This window comes from Salvelinus namaycush, chromosome 22, assembly GCF_016432855.1.
Source record: "Salvelinus namaycush isolate Seneca chromosome 22, SaNama_1.0, whole genome shotgun sequence".
NCBI classification, from domain to species: Eukaryota; Metazoa; Chordata; class Actinopteri; order Salmoniformes; family Salmonidae; genus Salvelinus; species Salvelinus namaycush.
Genome location: NC_052328.1, coordinates 2,227,438 through 2,242,210, shown reverse-complemented (window position 1 = coordinate 2,242,210; position 14,773 = coordinate 2,227,438). Strand labels below are relative to the sequence as shown.

The window sequence follows — 14,773 nt, the reverse complement described above, 5'->3', positions numbered from 1 at the left end:
CTGCTTAGAGCTCTGTCTGTGAATATGAGAGTGGTTACATTTCTCCAGTTCCATCCCTCAGCTGTTTACCAAAACAGGTGGCAGAGAGACTGCTTCGTTGTTGTTTCAATCCCATATTAACCCTTTAAAAAAGGGGAAATTCACAGTTCAAAACACATAAAGCGTCCTCCCCACCACTGTTTTGGTTAAAGGCCGAGGGATGTTGCTGGGAAAAATGTAACCACTCAAATTCATAGACAGAGCCATGGATACAAGGACAGACCATCCATGATATCAACATTATAGTTTAACCATGTTTTGAGGCTATACAGTGTTTACATTGACATTGTTTACAAACCTTGGCGTAAAACAAGCGTCTATTTTGGGTTCTGATGGGGTACGACAGTTGGATTTAACTCGAGGCATTTATAAGTTATATTCTTCAATGATCAATTGGTATATATCATTATTGAAAAAATATCTAAAAATAGATGAACAATATGCAGATGACCCCTTTAATGAGTGGAGAAACTGCTGTGAAGAACTGAGGACCGAGGCACATGCAAACAGCAGTAAAACACAGAGCAGAAGATTAGCTTTGGCAGCATCGACAGCAGTTTGGCAAACGAATACTTGGGAGTGGACTTGGAGACACTGATACTGTATGTTGATTAAAAGTAACAGAAATGTATTCAATCTAAACAAAGAAGCTGTCATTTTAAACGTCTGCAGTTTCAACTATATTTTAAACTGGAGAAACTTTCCAATACATTCTAGTACAGACAAATACAAGTCTTCTGATTAAGGCGGTGTCTATTTAACCGGCAGAATATTTATGGAGGTGGAGTTCTGCTAACCCAAAGTTTAAGCCTTTCCCTAACTCTAACCCTTACCTCAAACTAACCTTAACATAACCCTTGTTTCTAACCCTAAAAGTAACCCTACTTTAACCCTTCATTTCAACCCCTAATGCCTAAGCTGTTTGTTCTGCCAGGTGAATATACACCTCCTTTGATAAAACCTATACGGCCCATACTAGTAAGACAGTTCACGCCCCTTTCTTTCAATAAAAAAAATAGGACTAAATATGAATGAATTCTCCTCCTATATTAACAATGAAACAATAGAGAAAATGAGACAAAATGTCACCTTGAATCTTGGCGGCAGTCAGAGCAGACGCATCCGAACCAGGAAATACCAACTGACAGAACTAAAACAGAAATTCATTCAAATACTAAATAACATTGGTAGTGGGTTTGAAAAAAGCAGTATTATAATAATACAGTATCGGAGTGATACGAGGGTAAAATACAAGGCATTATTACATTTTAAATACAAAGCATTATTGCATTTTAAAGGTATAAAAAAAAGAAAAGCACAGGAGGACATAGGTTGCATAAAATGGCACCCTAATCCCTTTAGAGTGCAGAAGACCCTGGTCAAAAGTAGTGAACTATATAGGGAATAGAGTACCATTTCAGTAGCAGCCAGAGTCTGGCAGTTCACAGTGATCTCTCCTCAGCTCAGATGAACGCCCCCCTGAAGGGACGTGATTGGATGTTCTGTCGTTGCCAGCGGCAACGGAGCCTGGCAAGTGGCGTGTCCCGAAGGTTCTCAAACTCAGAGAAACCCAGCTGGTTGAGAAGGTCGTACACCCCGGCCCTGGCTGCCACCTACAGGAGGAGCACAGGAGGAGAGAAACACAATGTGTAAAGACCACAGCAGGAGGAACAGGAGAAACACAATGTGTAAAGACCACAGCAGGAGGAACAGGAGAAACACAGGAGGAGAGAAACACAATGTGTAAAGACCACAGCAGGAGGAACAGGAGAAACACAGGAGGAGAGAAACACAATGTGTAACGACCACAGCAGGAGGAACAGGAGAAACACAGGAGGAGAGAAACACAATGTGTAAAGACCACAGCAGGACAAACAGGAGAAACACAATGTGTAAAGACCACAGCAGGAGGAACAGGAGAAACACAATGTGTAAAGACCACAGCAGGAGGAACAGGAGAAACACAATGTGTAAAGACCACAGCAGGAGGAACAGGAGAAACACAATGTGTAAAGACCACAGCAGGAGGAACAGGAGAAACACAATGTGTAAAGACCACAGCAGGAGGAACAGGAGAAACACAGGAGGAGAGAAACACAATGTGTAAAGACCACAGCAGGAGGAACAGGAGAAACACAATGTGTAAAGACCACAGCAGGAGGAACAGGAGAAACACAATGTGTAAAGACCACAGCAGGACAAACAGGAGAAACACAATGTGTAAAGACCAGAGCAGGAGGAACAGGAGAAACACAATGTGTAAAGACCAGAGCAGGAGGAACAGGAGAAACACAATGTGTAAAGACCAGAGCAGGAGGAACAGGAGAAACACAATGTGTAAAGACCACAGCAGGAAGAACAGGAGAAACACAATGTGTAAAGACCACAGCAGGAGGAACAGGAGAAACACAATGTGTAAAGACCACAGCAGGAAGAACAGGAGAAACACAATGTGTAAAGACCACAGCAGGAAGAACAGGAGAAACACAATGTGTAAAGACCACAGCAGGAGGAACAGGAGAAACACAATGTGTAAAGACCACAGCAGGAAGAACAGGAGAAACACAATGTGTAAAGACCACAGCAGGACAAACAGGAGAAACACAATGTGTAAAGACCACAGCAGGACAAACAGGAGAAACACAATGTGTAAAGACCAGAGCAGGACAAACAGGAGAAACACAATGTGTAAAGACCACAGCAGGACAAACAGGAGAAACACAATGTGTAAAGACCACAGCAGGAAGAACAGGAGAAACACAATGTGTAAAGACCACAGCAGGAAGAACAGGAGAAACACAATGTGTAAAGACCACAGCAGGACAAACAGGAGAAACACAATGTGTAAAGACCACAGCAGGACAAACAGGAGAAACACAATGTGTAAAGACCACAGCAGGAGGAACAGGAGAAACACAGGAGGAGGGAAACACAATGTGTAAAGACCACAGCAGGATAAACAGGAGAAACACAATGTGTAAAGACCACAGCAGGACAAACAGGAGAAACACAATGTGTAAAGACCACAGCAGGACAAACAGGAGAAACACAATGTGTAAAGACCACAGCAGGAAGAACAGGAGAAACACAATGTGTAAAGACCACAGCAGGAGGAACAGGAGAAACACAATGTGTAAAGACCACAGCAGGACAAACAGGAGAAACACAATGTGTAAAGACCACAGCAGGAGGAACAGGAGAAACACAATGTGTAAAGACCACAGCAGGACAAACAGGAGAAACACAATGTGTAAAGACCACAGCAGGACAAACAGGAGAAACACAATGTGTAAAGACCACAGCAGGACAAACAGGAGAAACACAATGTGTAAAGACCACAGCAGGACAAACAGGAGAAACACAATGTGTAAAGACCACAGCAGGAGGAACAGGAGAAACACAATGTGTAAAGACCACAGCAGGACAAACAGGAGAAACACAATGTGTAAAGACCACAGCAGGAGGAACAGGAGAAACACAATGTGTAAAGACCACAGCAGGACAAACAGGAGAAACACAATGTGTAAAGACCACAGCAGGAGGAACAGGAGAAACACAATGTGTAAAGACCACAGCAGGACAAACAGGAGAAACACAATGTGTAAAGACCAGAGCAGGATAAACACAATGTGTAAAGACCACAGCAGGAGGAACAGGAGAACCACAATGTGTAAAGACCACAGCAGGACAAACAGGAGAAACACAATGTGTAAAGACCACAGCAGGACAAACAGGAGAAACACAATGTGTAAAGACCAGAGCAGGACAAACAGGAGAAACACAATGTGTAAAGACCACAGCAGGACAGACAGGAGAAACACAATGTGTAAAGACCACAGCAGGAAGAACAGGAGAAACACAATGTGTAAAGACCACAGCAGGAGGAACAGGAGAAACACAGGAGGAGAGAAACACAATGTGTAAAGACCACAGCAGGAGGAACAGGAGAAACACAGGAGGAGAGAAACACAATGTGTAAAGACCACAGCAGGACAAACAGGAGAAACACAATGTGTAAAGACCACAGCAGGAGGAACAGGAGAAACACAATGTGTAAAGACCACAGCAGGACAAACAGGAGAAACACAATGTGTAAAGACCACAGCAGGACAAACAGGAGAAACACAATGTGTAAAGACCACAGCAGGAAGAACAGGAGAAACACAATGTGTAAAGACCAGAGCAGGAGGAACAGGAGAAACACAATGTGTAAAGACCACAGCAGGACAAACAGGAGAAACACAATGTGTAAAGACCACAGCAGGACAAACAGGAGAAACACAATGTGTAAAGACCACAGCAGGACAAACAGGAGAAACACAATGTGTAAAGACCACAGCAGGAGGAACAGGAGAAACACAATGTGTAAAGACCACAGCAGGACAAACAGGAGAAACACAATGTGTAAAGACCACAGCAGGACAAACAGGAGAAACACAATGTGTAAAGACCACAGCAGGACAAACAGGAGAAACACAATGTGTAAAGACCACAGCAGGAGGAACAGGAGAAACACAATGTGTAAAGACCACAGCAGGAGGAACAGGAGAAACACAATGTGTAAAGACCACAGCAGGAGGAACAGGAGAAACACAATGTGTAAAGACCACAGCAGGACAAACAGGAGAAACACAATGTGTAAAGACCAGAGCAGGATAAACACAATGTGTAAAGACCACAGCAGGAGGAACAGGAGAAACACAATGTGTAAAGACCACAGCAGGACAAACAGGAGAAACACAATGTGTAAAGACCACAGCAGGACAAACAGGAGAAACACAATGTGTAAAGACCACAGCAGGACAAACAGGAGAAACACAATGTGTAAAGACCAGAGCAGAGCAGCCACCTGGGAGAACCACTGCAGGAGGAACAGGAGAACAGGAAAGACAGCTATTGGTTAGAAGACAGCTGGTTGAGGTCACCCACACAACCACAGCAGGAGACACACACAGGAAACAACAAGTTAAGAACAGAACGGGCTGAAACATCAATGCACTTTATTTGTGAGTGATCTCTGACCAAAACAGTTGCATTTAACTACACTTACAATGTCCTGTTAACATCCTACGTAACCACAGGAGACACACAGTGTCAATGTCCTGTTAACATCCTACATAACCACAGGAGATACACAGGGTCAATGTTCTGTTAACATCCTACATAACCACAGGAGATACACAGGGTCAATGTCCTGTTAACATCCTACATAACCACAGGAGATACACAGGGTCAATGTCCTGTTAACATCCTACATAACCACAGGAGATACACAGGGTCAATGTCCTGTTAACATCCTACATAACCACAGGAGATACACAGGGTCAATGTCCTGTTAACATCCTACATAACCACAGGAGATACACAGTGTCAATGTCCTGTTAACATCCTACATAACCACAGGAGATACACAGGGTCAATGTTCTGTTAACATCCTACATAACCACAGGAGATACACAGGGTCAAAGTCCTGTTAACATCCTACATAACCACAGGAGATACACAGTGTCAATGTCCTGTTAACATCCTACATAACCACAGGAGATACACAGGGTCAAAGTCCTGTTAACATCCTACATAACCACAGGAGATACACAGTGTCAATGTCCTGTTAACATCCTACATAACCACAGGAGATACACAGGGTCAATGTCCTGTTAACATCCTACATAACCACAGGAGATACACAGGAAACAACAAATAAATACATCAATTACATTTAGCCATAGATAGAATAACATTACACAGTGGTTTACTGGTCCTTCAATCTGACCAACACAGTGGTTATACTGGTCCTTCTATCTGACCAACACAGTGGTTATACTGGTCCTTCAATCTGACCAACACAGTGGGTTTACTGGTCCTTCTATCTGACCAACACAGTGGTTTACTGGTCCTTCTATCTGACCAACACAGTGGTTTACTGGTCCTTCTATCTGACCAACACAGTGGTTATACTGGTCCTTCTATCTGACCAACACAGTGGTTATACTGGTCCTTCTATCTGACCAACACAGTGGTTTACTGGTTCTTCTATCTGACCAACACAGTGGTTTACGGGTCCTTCTATCTGACCAACACAGTGGTTATACTGGTCCTTCTATCTGACCAACACAGTGGTTTACTGGTCCTTCTATCTGACCAACACAGTGGTTTACGGGTCCTTCTATCTGACCAACACAGTGGTTTACTGGTCCTTCAATCTGACCAACACAGTGGTTTACTGGTCCTTCAATCTGACCAACACAGTGGTTTACTGGGGCTTCTATCTGACCAACACAGTGGTTTACTGGTCCTTCTATCTGACCAACACAGTGGTTATACTGGTCCTTCTATCTGACCAACACAATGGTTTACTGGTCCTTCTATCTGACCAACACAGTGGTTTTACTGGTCCTTCTATCTGACCAACACAATGGTTTACTGGTCCTTCTATCTGACCAACACAGTGTTTTTTTTAACTATGCAGGAGGAGAGAAACAGGAAACAACACATGACCAACAGAACAGGAATGTTACACTTTACTAAACTTGCAAACTTCTCACGTCTCCTAAGCCACCTCCGGAGGTGGAGAGAGCCACCCCCTTCCAAGCAGTCGGATGTAAACAGAATGGTCTGGTGAAGTCAAATGCTCCTACAGTAACAATCAACACATGAGCAACAGAAAAGGAACGGTGCACTTTTGATCCAACACTTGATTTAGGATCAAGCTGAACCCAGATGTCTCTGTTTCCTGGTGATGGTGGATAACACATCATTATTCCTCCTTATGGCTCCTCCTGAACCAACACACTTGTTTTCAATTCTACTTTCAAATCATTCAATTAACACATTTGTTTTTATATTTTAAGAAAAAAAAGCGATATTTGATCCAACTCTCCTCTGCGCGACACCTGGTCTCTCACTGCGCGACACCTGGTCTCTCACTGCGACACTGGTCTCTCACTGCGACACTGGTCTCTCACTCCTTATCAGCCTGGCAACACGTGAGTCTAGTATTCCGCTGCGAAGGTGGAGAAGCAACATCCCCCTTCTGCTCCAGCTCTTCCCTAGAGAACTGGAGCAGTGAAGCCTTGAGGAGGTTAATTCCCTAGAGAAATGGAGCAGTAAAGCCCTGAGGAGGTTAATTCCCTAGAGAACTGGAGCAGTGAAGCCTTGAGGAGGTTAATTCCCTAGAGAACTGGAGCAGTGAAGCACTGAGGAGGTTAATTCCCTAGAGAACTGGAGCAGTGAAGCCCTGAGGAGGTTAATTCCCTAGAGAACTGGAGCAGTGAAGCCCTGAGGAGGTTAATTCCCTAGAGAACTGGAGCAGTAAAGCCCTGAGGAGGTTAATTCCCTGGAGAACTGGAGCTGTGAAGCCCTGAGGAGGTTAATTCCCTAGAGAACTGCAGCAGTGAAGCCTGAGGAGGTTAATTCCCTAGAGAACTGGAGCAGTGAAGCCCTGAGGAGGTTAATTCCCTAGAGAACTGGAGCAGTGAAGCACTGAGGAGGTTAATTCCCTAGAGAACTGGAGCAGTGAAGCCCTGAGGAGGTTAATTCCCTAGAGAACTGGAGCAGTGAAGCCCTGAGGAGGTTAATTCCCTAGAGAACTGGAGCAGTGAAGCCCTGAGGAGGTTAATTCCCTAGAGAACTGGAGCAGTGAAGCCCTGAGGAGGTTAATTCCCTAGAGAACTGCAGCAGTGAAGCCCTGAGGAGGTTAATTCCCTAGAGAACTGGAGCAGTGAAGCCCTGAGGAGGTTAATTCCCTAGAGAACTGGAGCAGTGAAGCCCTGAGGAGGTTAATTCCCTAGAGAACTGGAGCAGTGAAGCACTGAGGAGGTTAATTCCCTAGAGACCTGGAGCAGTGGAGCACTGAGGAGGTTAATTCCCTAGAGAACTGGAGCAGTAAAGCCCTGAGGAGGTTAATTCCCTAGAGAACTGGAGCAGTGAAGCACTGAGGAGGTTAATTCCCTAGAGAACTGGAGCAGTGAAGCCCTGAGGAGGTTAATTCCCTAGAGAACTGCAGCAGTGAAGCCCTGAGGAGGTTAATTCCCTAGAGAACTGGAGCTGAGTCAAGCTGACTCATGGTTGGTCAACAAACTGTGTGTAACTGTCCACTGATGGTAAGCAGTAACACCATTAAAAGGGTCACAGCTTGTTGAGTTTACTCTGCATGCTATTTACAATGGACCCTAGCCCTAACCAAACAAAAGAGGACCTCTATCCTAACAAGAGCCCAATAGGACCCCAACACACACACTAACTGTAGGCTTAACTAGCCTGCCGTCTTAACTAGCCTGTAGATTTAACTAGCCTGTAGGCTTAACTAGCCTGTAGATTTAACTAGCCTGTAGGCTTAACTAGCCTGCAGACTTAACTAGCCTGCAGACTTAACTAGCCTGCAGACATAATTAGCGTGCAGGCTTAACTAGCCCGTAGACTTAACTAGCCTGTAGACTTAACTAGCCTGTAGATTTAACTAGCCTGTAAACTTAACTAGCCTGCAGACTTAACTAGCTTGCAGACTTAACTAGCTTGCAGACTTAAGTAGCCTGTAGGCTAATCCAATGATTTATAAACATACACAATGCCTATGGACTAATCCAGCAAATTGCTCAGTCCACAGGGGTGTCTGGCAATTATTCTGTGACACTGAAAGATCCGCTGCTCTGACTTGATCAAAGTAGATACTGTTTAGTTTTGTTCAGCCAAGTCAAGACGTGAGTAAGTGACCAACTTCAAAGAGCTACCTAATCTAAACAGAACTGAGTCTAAAATGGGACCCTATTCCCTATGCGGTCCCTGGTCAAAAGTAGTGCACTATATAGGGAATAAGCTGCCATTTCAGACACAGATCTGTTTAGATTAGGTAGCTCTTTGAAGTTGGTCACTTACTCACTATTTAGTTGACCTACATTTTTTTCACCACAAATATACTTTGGATAAATTAAACGTTATCTCCTCAGATGGCCAAAGCAGCAAAACTACCCAATTGTCATACTTGAGTAAAAGTAAAGATACCTTAATAGACAATGACTCAAGTAAAAGGGATGGGATGACCAGGGATGTTCTCTTGATAAAGTGTGTAAATTAGACCATTTTCCTGTCCTGCTAAGCATTCAAAATAGTACTTTTGGGTGTCAGGATAAAATGTATAGAGTAAAAAGTATATATTTTTCTTTAGGAATGTAGTGAAGTAAAAGTTGTAAAAAATATAAATAGTAAAGTACCGAAAAAAACGACTTAAGTAGTACTTTCAAAGTTTTTCTTTTTTCTTAAGTACTTTGCACCACTGGTAACCGCTGAATCAGATTAACAGGAAATGGTTTTAACATTTACATACATTTAGTCTGCGTGGAATCAGAAGTGCTGTTACTAGAAGATATGTAGTGCTAATGAGGTATTTACATTCCAATATTTGCTTTAAAGATGCACCGGGAATGACAAATGGTAAACTATAAGGTTCTGGAGGCCATATGAGTCTATGGAGAAACTGCTGAAGACATTGACTGCGTCCCAAACAGTGGTACCCTATTCCCTTTATAGTGCACTACTTTTGACCAGAGCCCCTTTAGTCTGGAAAACCCAACCCGGCAACAGTGACTAGGGTCTGGGTTTCAATGACGGACTCTTTTGGCAACTTCTGGGGTGGGTCCTCTTCAGACAGGCAACTCTCCTAACAAATCACAAGCCACAACATCGCGATTCAAAACCAAAGTTTCCAGGCAAAGCCTTTGCAGTGGTTTTAGTGAAGGTAGTTGATGCAAACTTGCCAGTAGCCAATTACGAAATAAACTCCTTAAAAAAAAAAACTCTGATCTCCATCTTGCTCGTTACTATTTAGTATGTTATTTAAGTGGATAGAGTAGAGATGTGGGCATGGTTCCTCTAAGCAAAAAACAGTCCAACATTGAAGGCAACCCCATGTCCCTGTTGCCTGGGGTCGGCTTTTCCAGACTAAGAGCCCTATGGATGCCATTTGGAACCCAGCCATTTCCAGTCTCTGCTGGAGAGTTGTTGGGTATGTGAAACATGCTGAAGGACCTATTGGGGAACAATGGTTGAGATAATCGTTGTTTGGCAATATCCCTTACTCTTCAACCATTGATTATAGCTTAGAAAGACAGCATTGTAAGACAGCAAAGAAAGCAGACCGTGTGGTATAATGCTGTGGCCTCGTCTCTGACCACGCTACATGGAATGCTCCAATAGAATCCAGATTATGTAGCAATGAAAGCATTTTCAACCATCTACTATGTCACTGTTGGAGAAATATTTTCAGCAACTCAGCAAGAATCCATGAGACCTTATCCATTCTACGCTGATTCATACAGAACAAAACAAGATGTGCAGTTCCATCGATGGTGTAGCATAGTGCTCACTATCCAGGAAACACAGAGACATTTACATAGTCATTTAGCACACGCTCTTACCCAGAGTGACTTGCAGTTAGGTGGTTTTCTCACCTTAAGATGAATGCACTAATCAAAGTCAGCAATAACAAATCAGCCCTAATGACCCATAGCTAACTGGAAACACTACAGAATGGGTTCAGCCCTAATGACCCATAGCTAACTGGAAACACTACAGAATGGGTTCAGCCCTAATGACCCATAGTTAACTGGAAACACTACAGAATGGGTTCAGCCCTAATGACCCATAGCTAACTGGAAACACTACAGTATGGGTCCAGCCCTAATGACCCATAGCTAACTGGAAACACTACAGTATGGGTTCAGCCCTAATGACCCATAGCTAACTGGAAACACTACAGTATGGGTTCAGCCCTAATGACCCATAGTTAACTGGAAACACTACAGAATGGGTTCAGCCCTAATGACCCATAGCTAACTGGAAACACTACAGTATGGGTTCAGCCCTAATGACCCATAGCTAACTGGAAACACTACAGTATGGGTTCAGCCCTAATGACCCATAGCTAACTGGAAACACTACAGTATGGGTTCAGCCCTAATGACCCATAGCTAACTGGAAACACTACAGTATGGGTTCAGCCCTAATGACCCATAGCTAACTGGAAACACTACATAATGGGTTCAGCCCTAATGACCCATAGCTAACTGGAAACACTACAGTATGGGTTCAGCCCTAATGACCCATAGCTAACTGGAAACACTACAGTATGGGTTCAGCCCTAATGACCCATAGCTAACTGGAAACACTACATAATGGGTTCAGCCCTAATGACCCATAGCTAACTGGAAACACTACAGTATGGGTTCAGCCCTAATGACCCATAGCTAACTGGAAACACTACATAATGGGTTCAGCCCTAATGACCCATAGCTAACTGGAAACACTACAGTATGGGTTCAGCCCTAATGACCCATAGCTAACTGGAAACACTACAGTATGGGTTCAGCCCTAATGACCCATAGCTAACTGGAAACACTACAGTATGGGTTCAGCCCTAATGACCCATAGCTAACTGGAAACACTACAGTATGGGTTCAGCCCTAATGACCCATAGCTAACTGGAAACACTACAGTATGGGTTCAGCCCTAATGACCCATAGCTAACTGGAAACACTACATAATGGGTTCAGCCCTAATGACCCATAGCTAACTGGAAACACTACAGTATGGGTCCAGCCCTAATGACCCATAGCTAACTGGAAACACTACAGTATGGGTCCAGCCCTAATGACCCATAGCTAACTGGAAACACTACAGTATGGGTTCAGCCCTAATGACCCATAGCTAACTGGAAACACTACAGAATGGGTCCAGCCAAACTGACCATACAGCAGGTTTGATTCCCAACTGACCAAGAATCCATAGATTTAACATGAAAATAATTCCACTAAAGAATGGGTCCAGCAGAGGTATATGGCTCCAGGTCCATCAGTATGGCTCCAGGTCCATCAGTATGGCTCCAGGTCCACCAGTATGGCTCCAGGTCCATCAGTATGGCTCCAGGTCCATCAGTATGACTCCAGGTCCATCAGTATGGCTCCAGGTCCATCAGGCAGGTCCATCAGTATGGCTCCAGGTCCATCAGTATGACTCCAGGTCCATCAGTATGGCTCCAGGTCCATCAGTATGACTCCAGGTCCATCAGTATGACTCCAGGTCCATCAGTATGACTCCAGGTCCATCAGTATGACTCCAGGTCCATCAGTATGGCTCCAGGTCCATCAGTATGGCTCCAGGTCCATCAGTATGGCTCCAGGTCCAACAGTATGGCTCCAGGTCCATCAGTATGGCTCCATCAGTATGGCTCCAGGTCCATCAATATGGCTCCAGGTCCATCAGTATGGCTCCAGGTCCATCAGTATGGCTCCAGGTCCATCAGTATGGCTCCAGGTCCATCAGTATGACTCCATTAGTATGGCTCCAGGTCCATCAGTATGACTCCATTAGTATGGCTCCAGGTCCATCAGTATGACTCCAGGTTCATCAGTATGGCTCCATCAGTATGACTCCAGGTCCATCAGTATGGCTCCAGGTCCATCAGTTTGACTCCAGGTCCATTCTGTTAAAAGGTTGCTTGGGGACTTAGCCCTTTCTGGAGAACTCTGTGTCTGGGTATTGGGGGGCGTGTGAGCCTCGGCTGACTCAAGCCAAAGGTGAGCATCGCTGGTGAATAATGAAGTATTTTCTCCCTCTTTCTCCCTCTCTCTCTCTGGAGTCAAAACATGAAGCCATCACAGGCAGGAAGTAGTTTCCCCCTCTTTCTCTCTGGAGTCAAAACATGAAGCCATCACAGGCAGGAAGTCATTTTGCTATCACGGGCAGGAAGTATCTTCCCCCTCTTTCTCCCTCTCTCTCTCTGGAGTCAAAACATGAAGCCATCCCAGGCAGGAAGTAGTTTTTCCCCCTCTTTCTCCTTCTCTCTCTCTGGAGTCAAAACATGAAGCCATCACAGGCAGGAAGCTGTTTTTCCCCTTCTCTTCTTATGAAATGGTTTGCCCCCTGGGCCCTGGCTGAAGTGTGCCTGCCTGTGCGTTGTGTCTGTTCGGTGACTGACTGTCCAGTGTGTAGTTGTGATAGTGAGCAGAGCTGGCAGACTTGGTCTTTCATCTCCTACTGAGAAGATCCCACAGGCCAATAGTCATTAGGAGCCTGGCGCCAATGCTAGTACAGGGGTAGTGAGGTGAGTAGGTAGGTGTGTGTGTGTGTGTGTGTGTGTGTGTGTGTGTGTGTGTGTGTGTGTGTGTGTGTGTGTGTGTGTGTGTGTGTGTGTGTGTACGTCTGTGAGTTAGGGTCTTGTCCCACAGTCGACTATGTGAAAGGCCCCACATACCAGGCGGGTAAGGTGAACAGGGAGGCCTCTGTAGCACACATCAAAATAGCTGGGCTGACTGATTGGCTGCCCCTCCGGGAGGCATCTGTGGCATCCGCCATACACAAACCTGTTCATTGTACAATGAACCACCTCACGTCTCGTCCGCAAAACAGGCATTTCAAATTTCCTCTGATAATTTTATTCTGATGCAACGAACATACCGGTACATACAGAGGCAATGTGGCCTAGTTAATGATACATATGTGGATGTTGCACACTGGTATCTTTTTAAAATCTTTAGTTGACGTACCACTTCAACCTACATCAATGCATGGCAAAGGAATGTACTGACTCCAACACACACACACACACACACACCATCAATACAGGACTAAGATGGAATCCTACTACGCCGTCTCTGACGCTCGTCGGATGTGGCAGGGTTTGCAAACTGTCACGGATAACAAAGGGAAACACTAGTGATGCGAGCCTACCAGACGAGCTAAATGCCTTCTATGCTTGCCTCGAGGCAAGCAACACTGAAGCATGCATAAGAGCACCAGCTGTTCCAGACGGCGAGGCCAGACAGATTACCAGGACGCGTACTCTGAGTATATACTAACCAGCTGGCAAGTGTCTTCACTGACATTTTCAACCTCTCCCTGATCCAGTCTGTAATACCTACATGTTTCTTAAGACTCATGTATGCTGCTGCTATTGCTTATTATCTATCCTTATGCCTAGTCACTTTACCCCTACCTATATGTACATATCTAGCTCCATTACGTCATACCCCTGCACATTGACTTGGTACTGGTACCCTGTGTATATAGCCATGTTATTACCTCTACCCCTGCACATTGACTTGGTACTGGTACCCTGTGTATATAGCCATGTTATTACCTCTACCCCTGCACATTGACTTGGTACTGTTACCCTGTGTATATAGCCAAGTTATTACCCCTGCACATATGACTTGGTACCTGTACCCTGTGTATATAGCCATGTTATCACCTCTACCCCTGCACATATGACTTGGTACTGGTACCCTGTGTATACAGCCAAGTTATCACCTCTACCCCTACACATATGACTTGGTACCTGTACCCTGTGTATACAGCCAAGTTATCACCTCTACCCCTGCACATTGACTTGGTACTGGTACCCTGTGTATATAGCCAAGTTATCACCTCTACCCCTACACATATGACTTGGTACCTGTACCCTGTGTATATAGCCATGTTATCACCTCTACCCCTGCACATATGACTTGGTACCTGTACCCTGTGTATATAGCCAAGTTATCACCTCTACCCCTACACATATGACTTGGTACTGGTACCCTGTGTATACAGCCAAGTTATCACCTCTACCCCTGCACATATGACTTGGTACCTGTACTCTGTGTATAAAACCAAGTTATTACCTCTACCCCTGCACATTGACTTGGTACTGGTACCCTGTGTATACAGCCAAGTTATCACCTCTACCCCTGCACATATGACT

At 44.6% G+C, this 14,773-nt stretch overlaps 1 protein-coding gene across 1 annotated transcript in view; it reads right to left on the bottom strand.

Annotated features, from left to right (window-relative positions):
- Window positions 1-480: 480 nt before the first annotated feature.
- Window positions 481-14,773, bottom strand: part of pald1a (phosphatase domain containing paladin 1a) — a 123,959-nt gene continuing 109,666 nt past the window's right edge. The window contains exon 17 of the mRNA XM_038960216.1: window positions 481-1,652. Within this exon, the coding sequence (XP_038816144.1) occupies window positions 1,503-1,652 (150 nt within the window). The 3' untranslated portion in view covers window positions 481-1,502. The remainder of the gene's footprint in view (window positions 1,653-14,773) is intronic.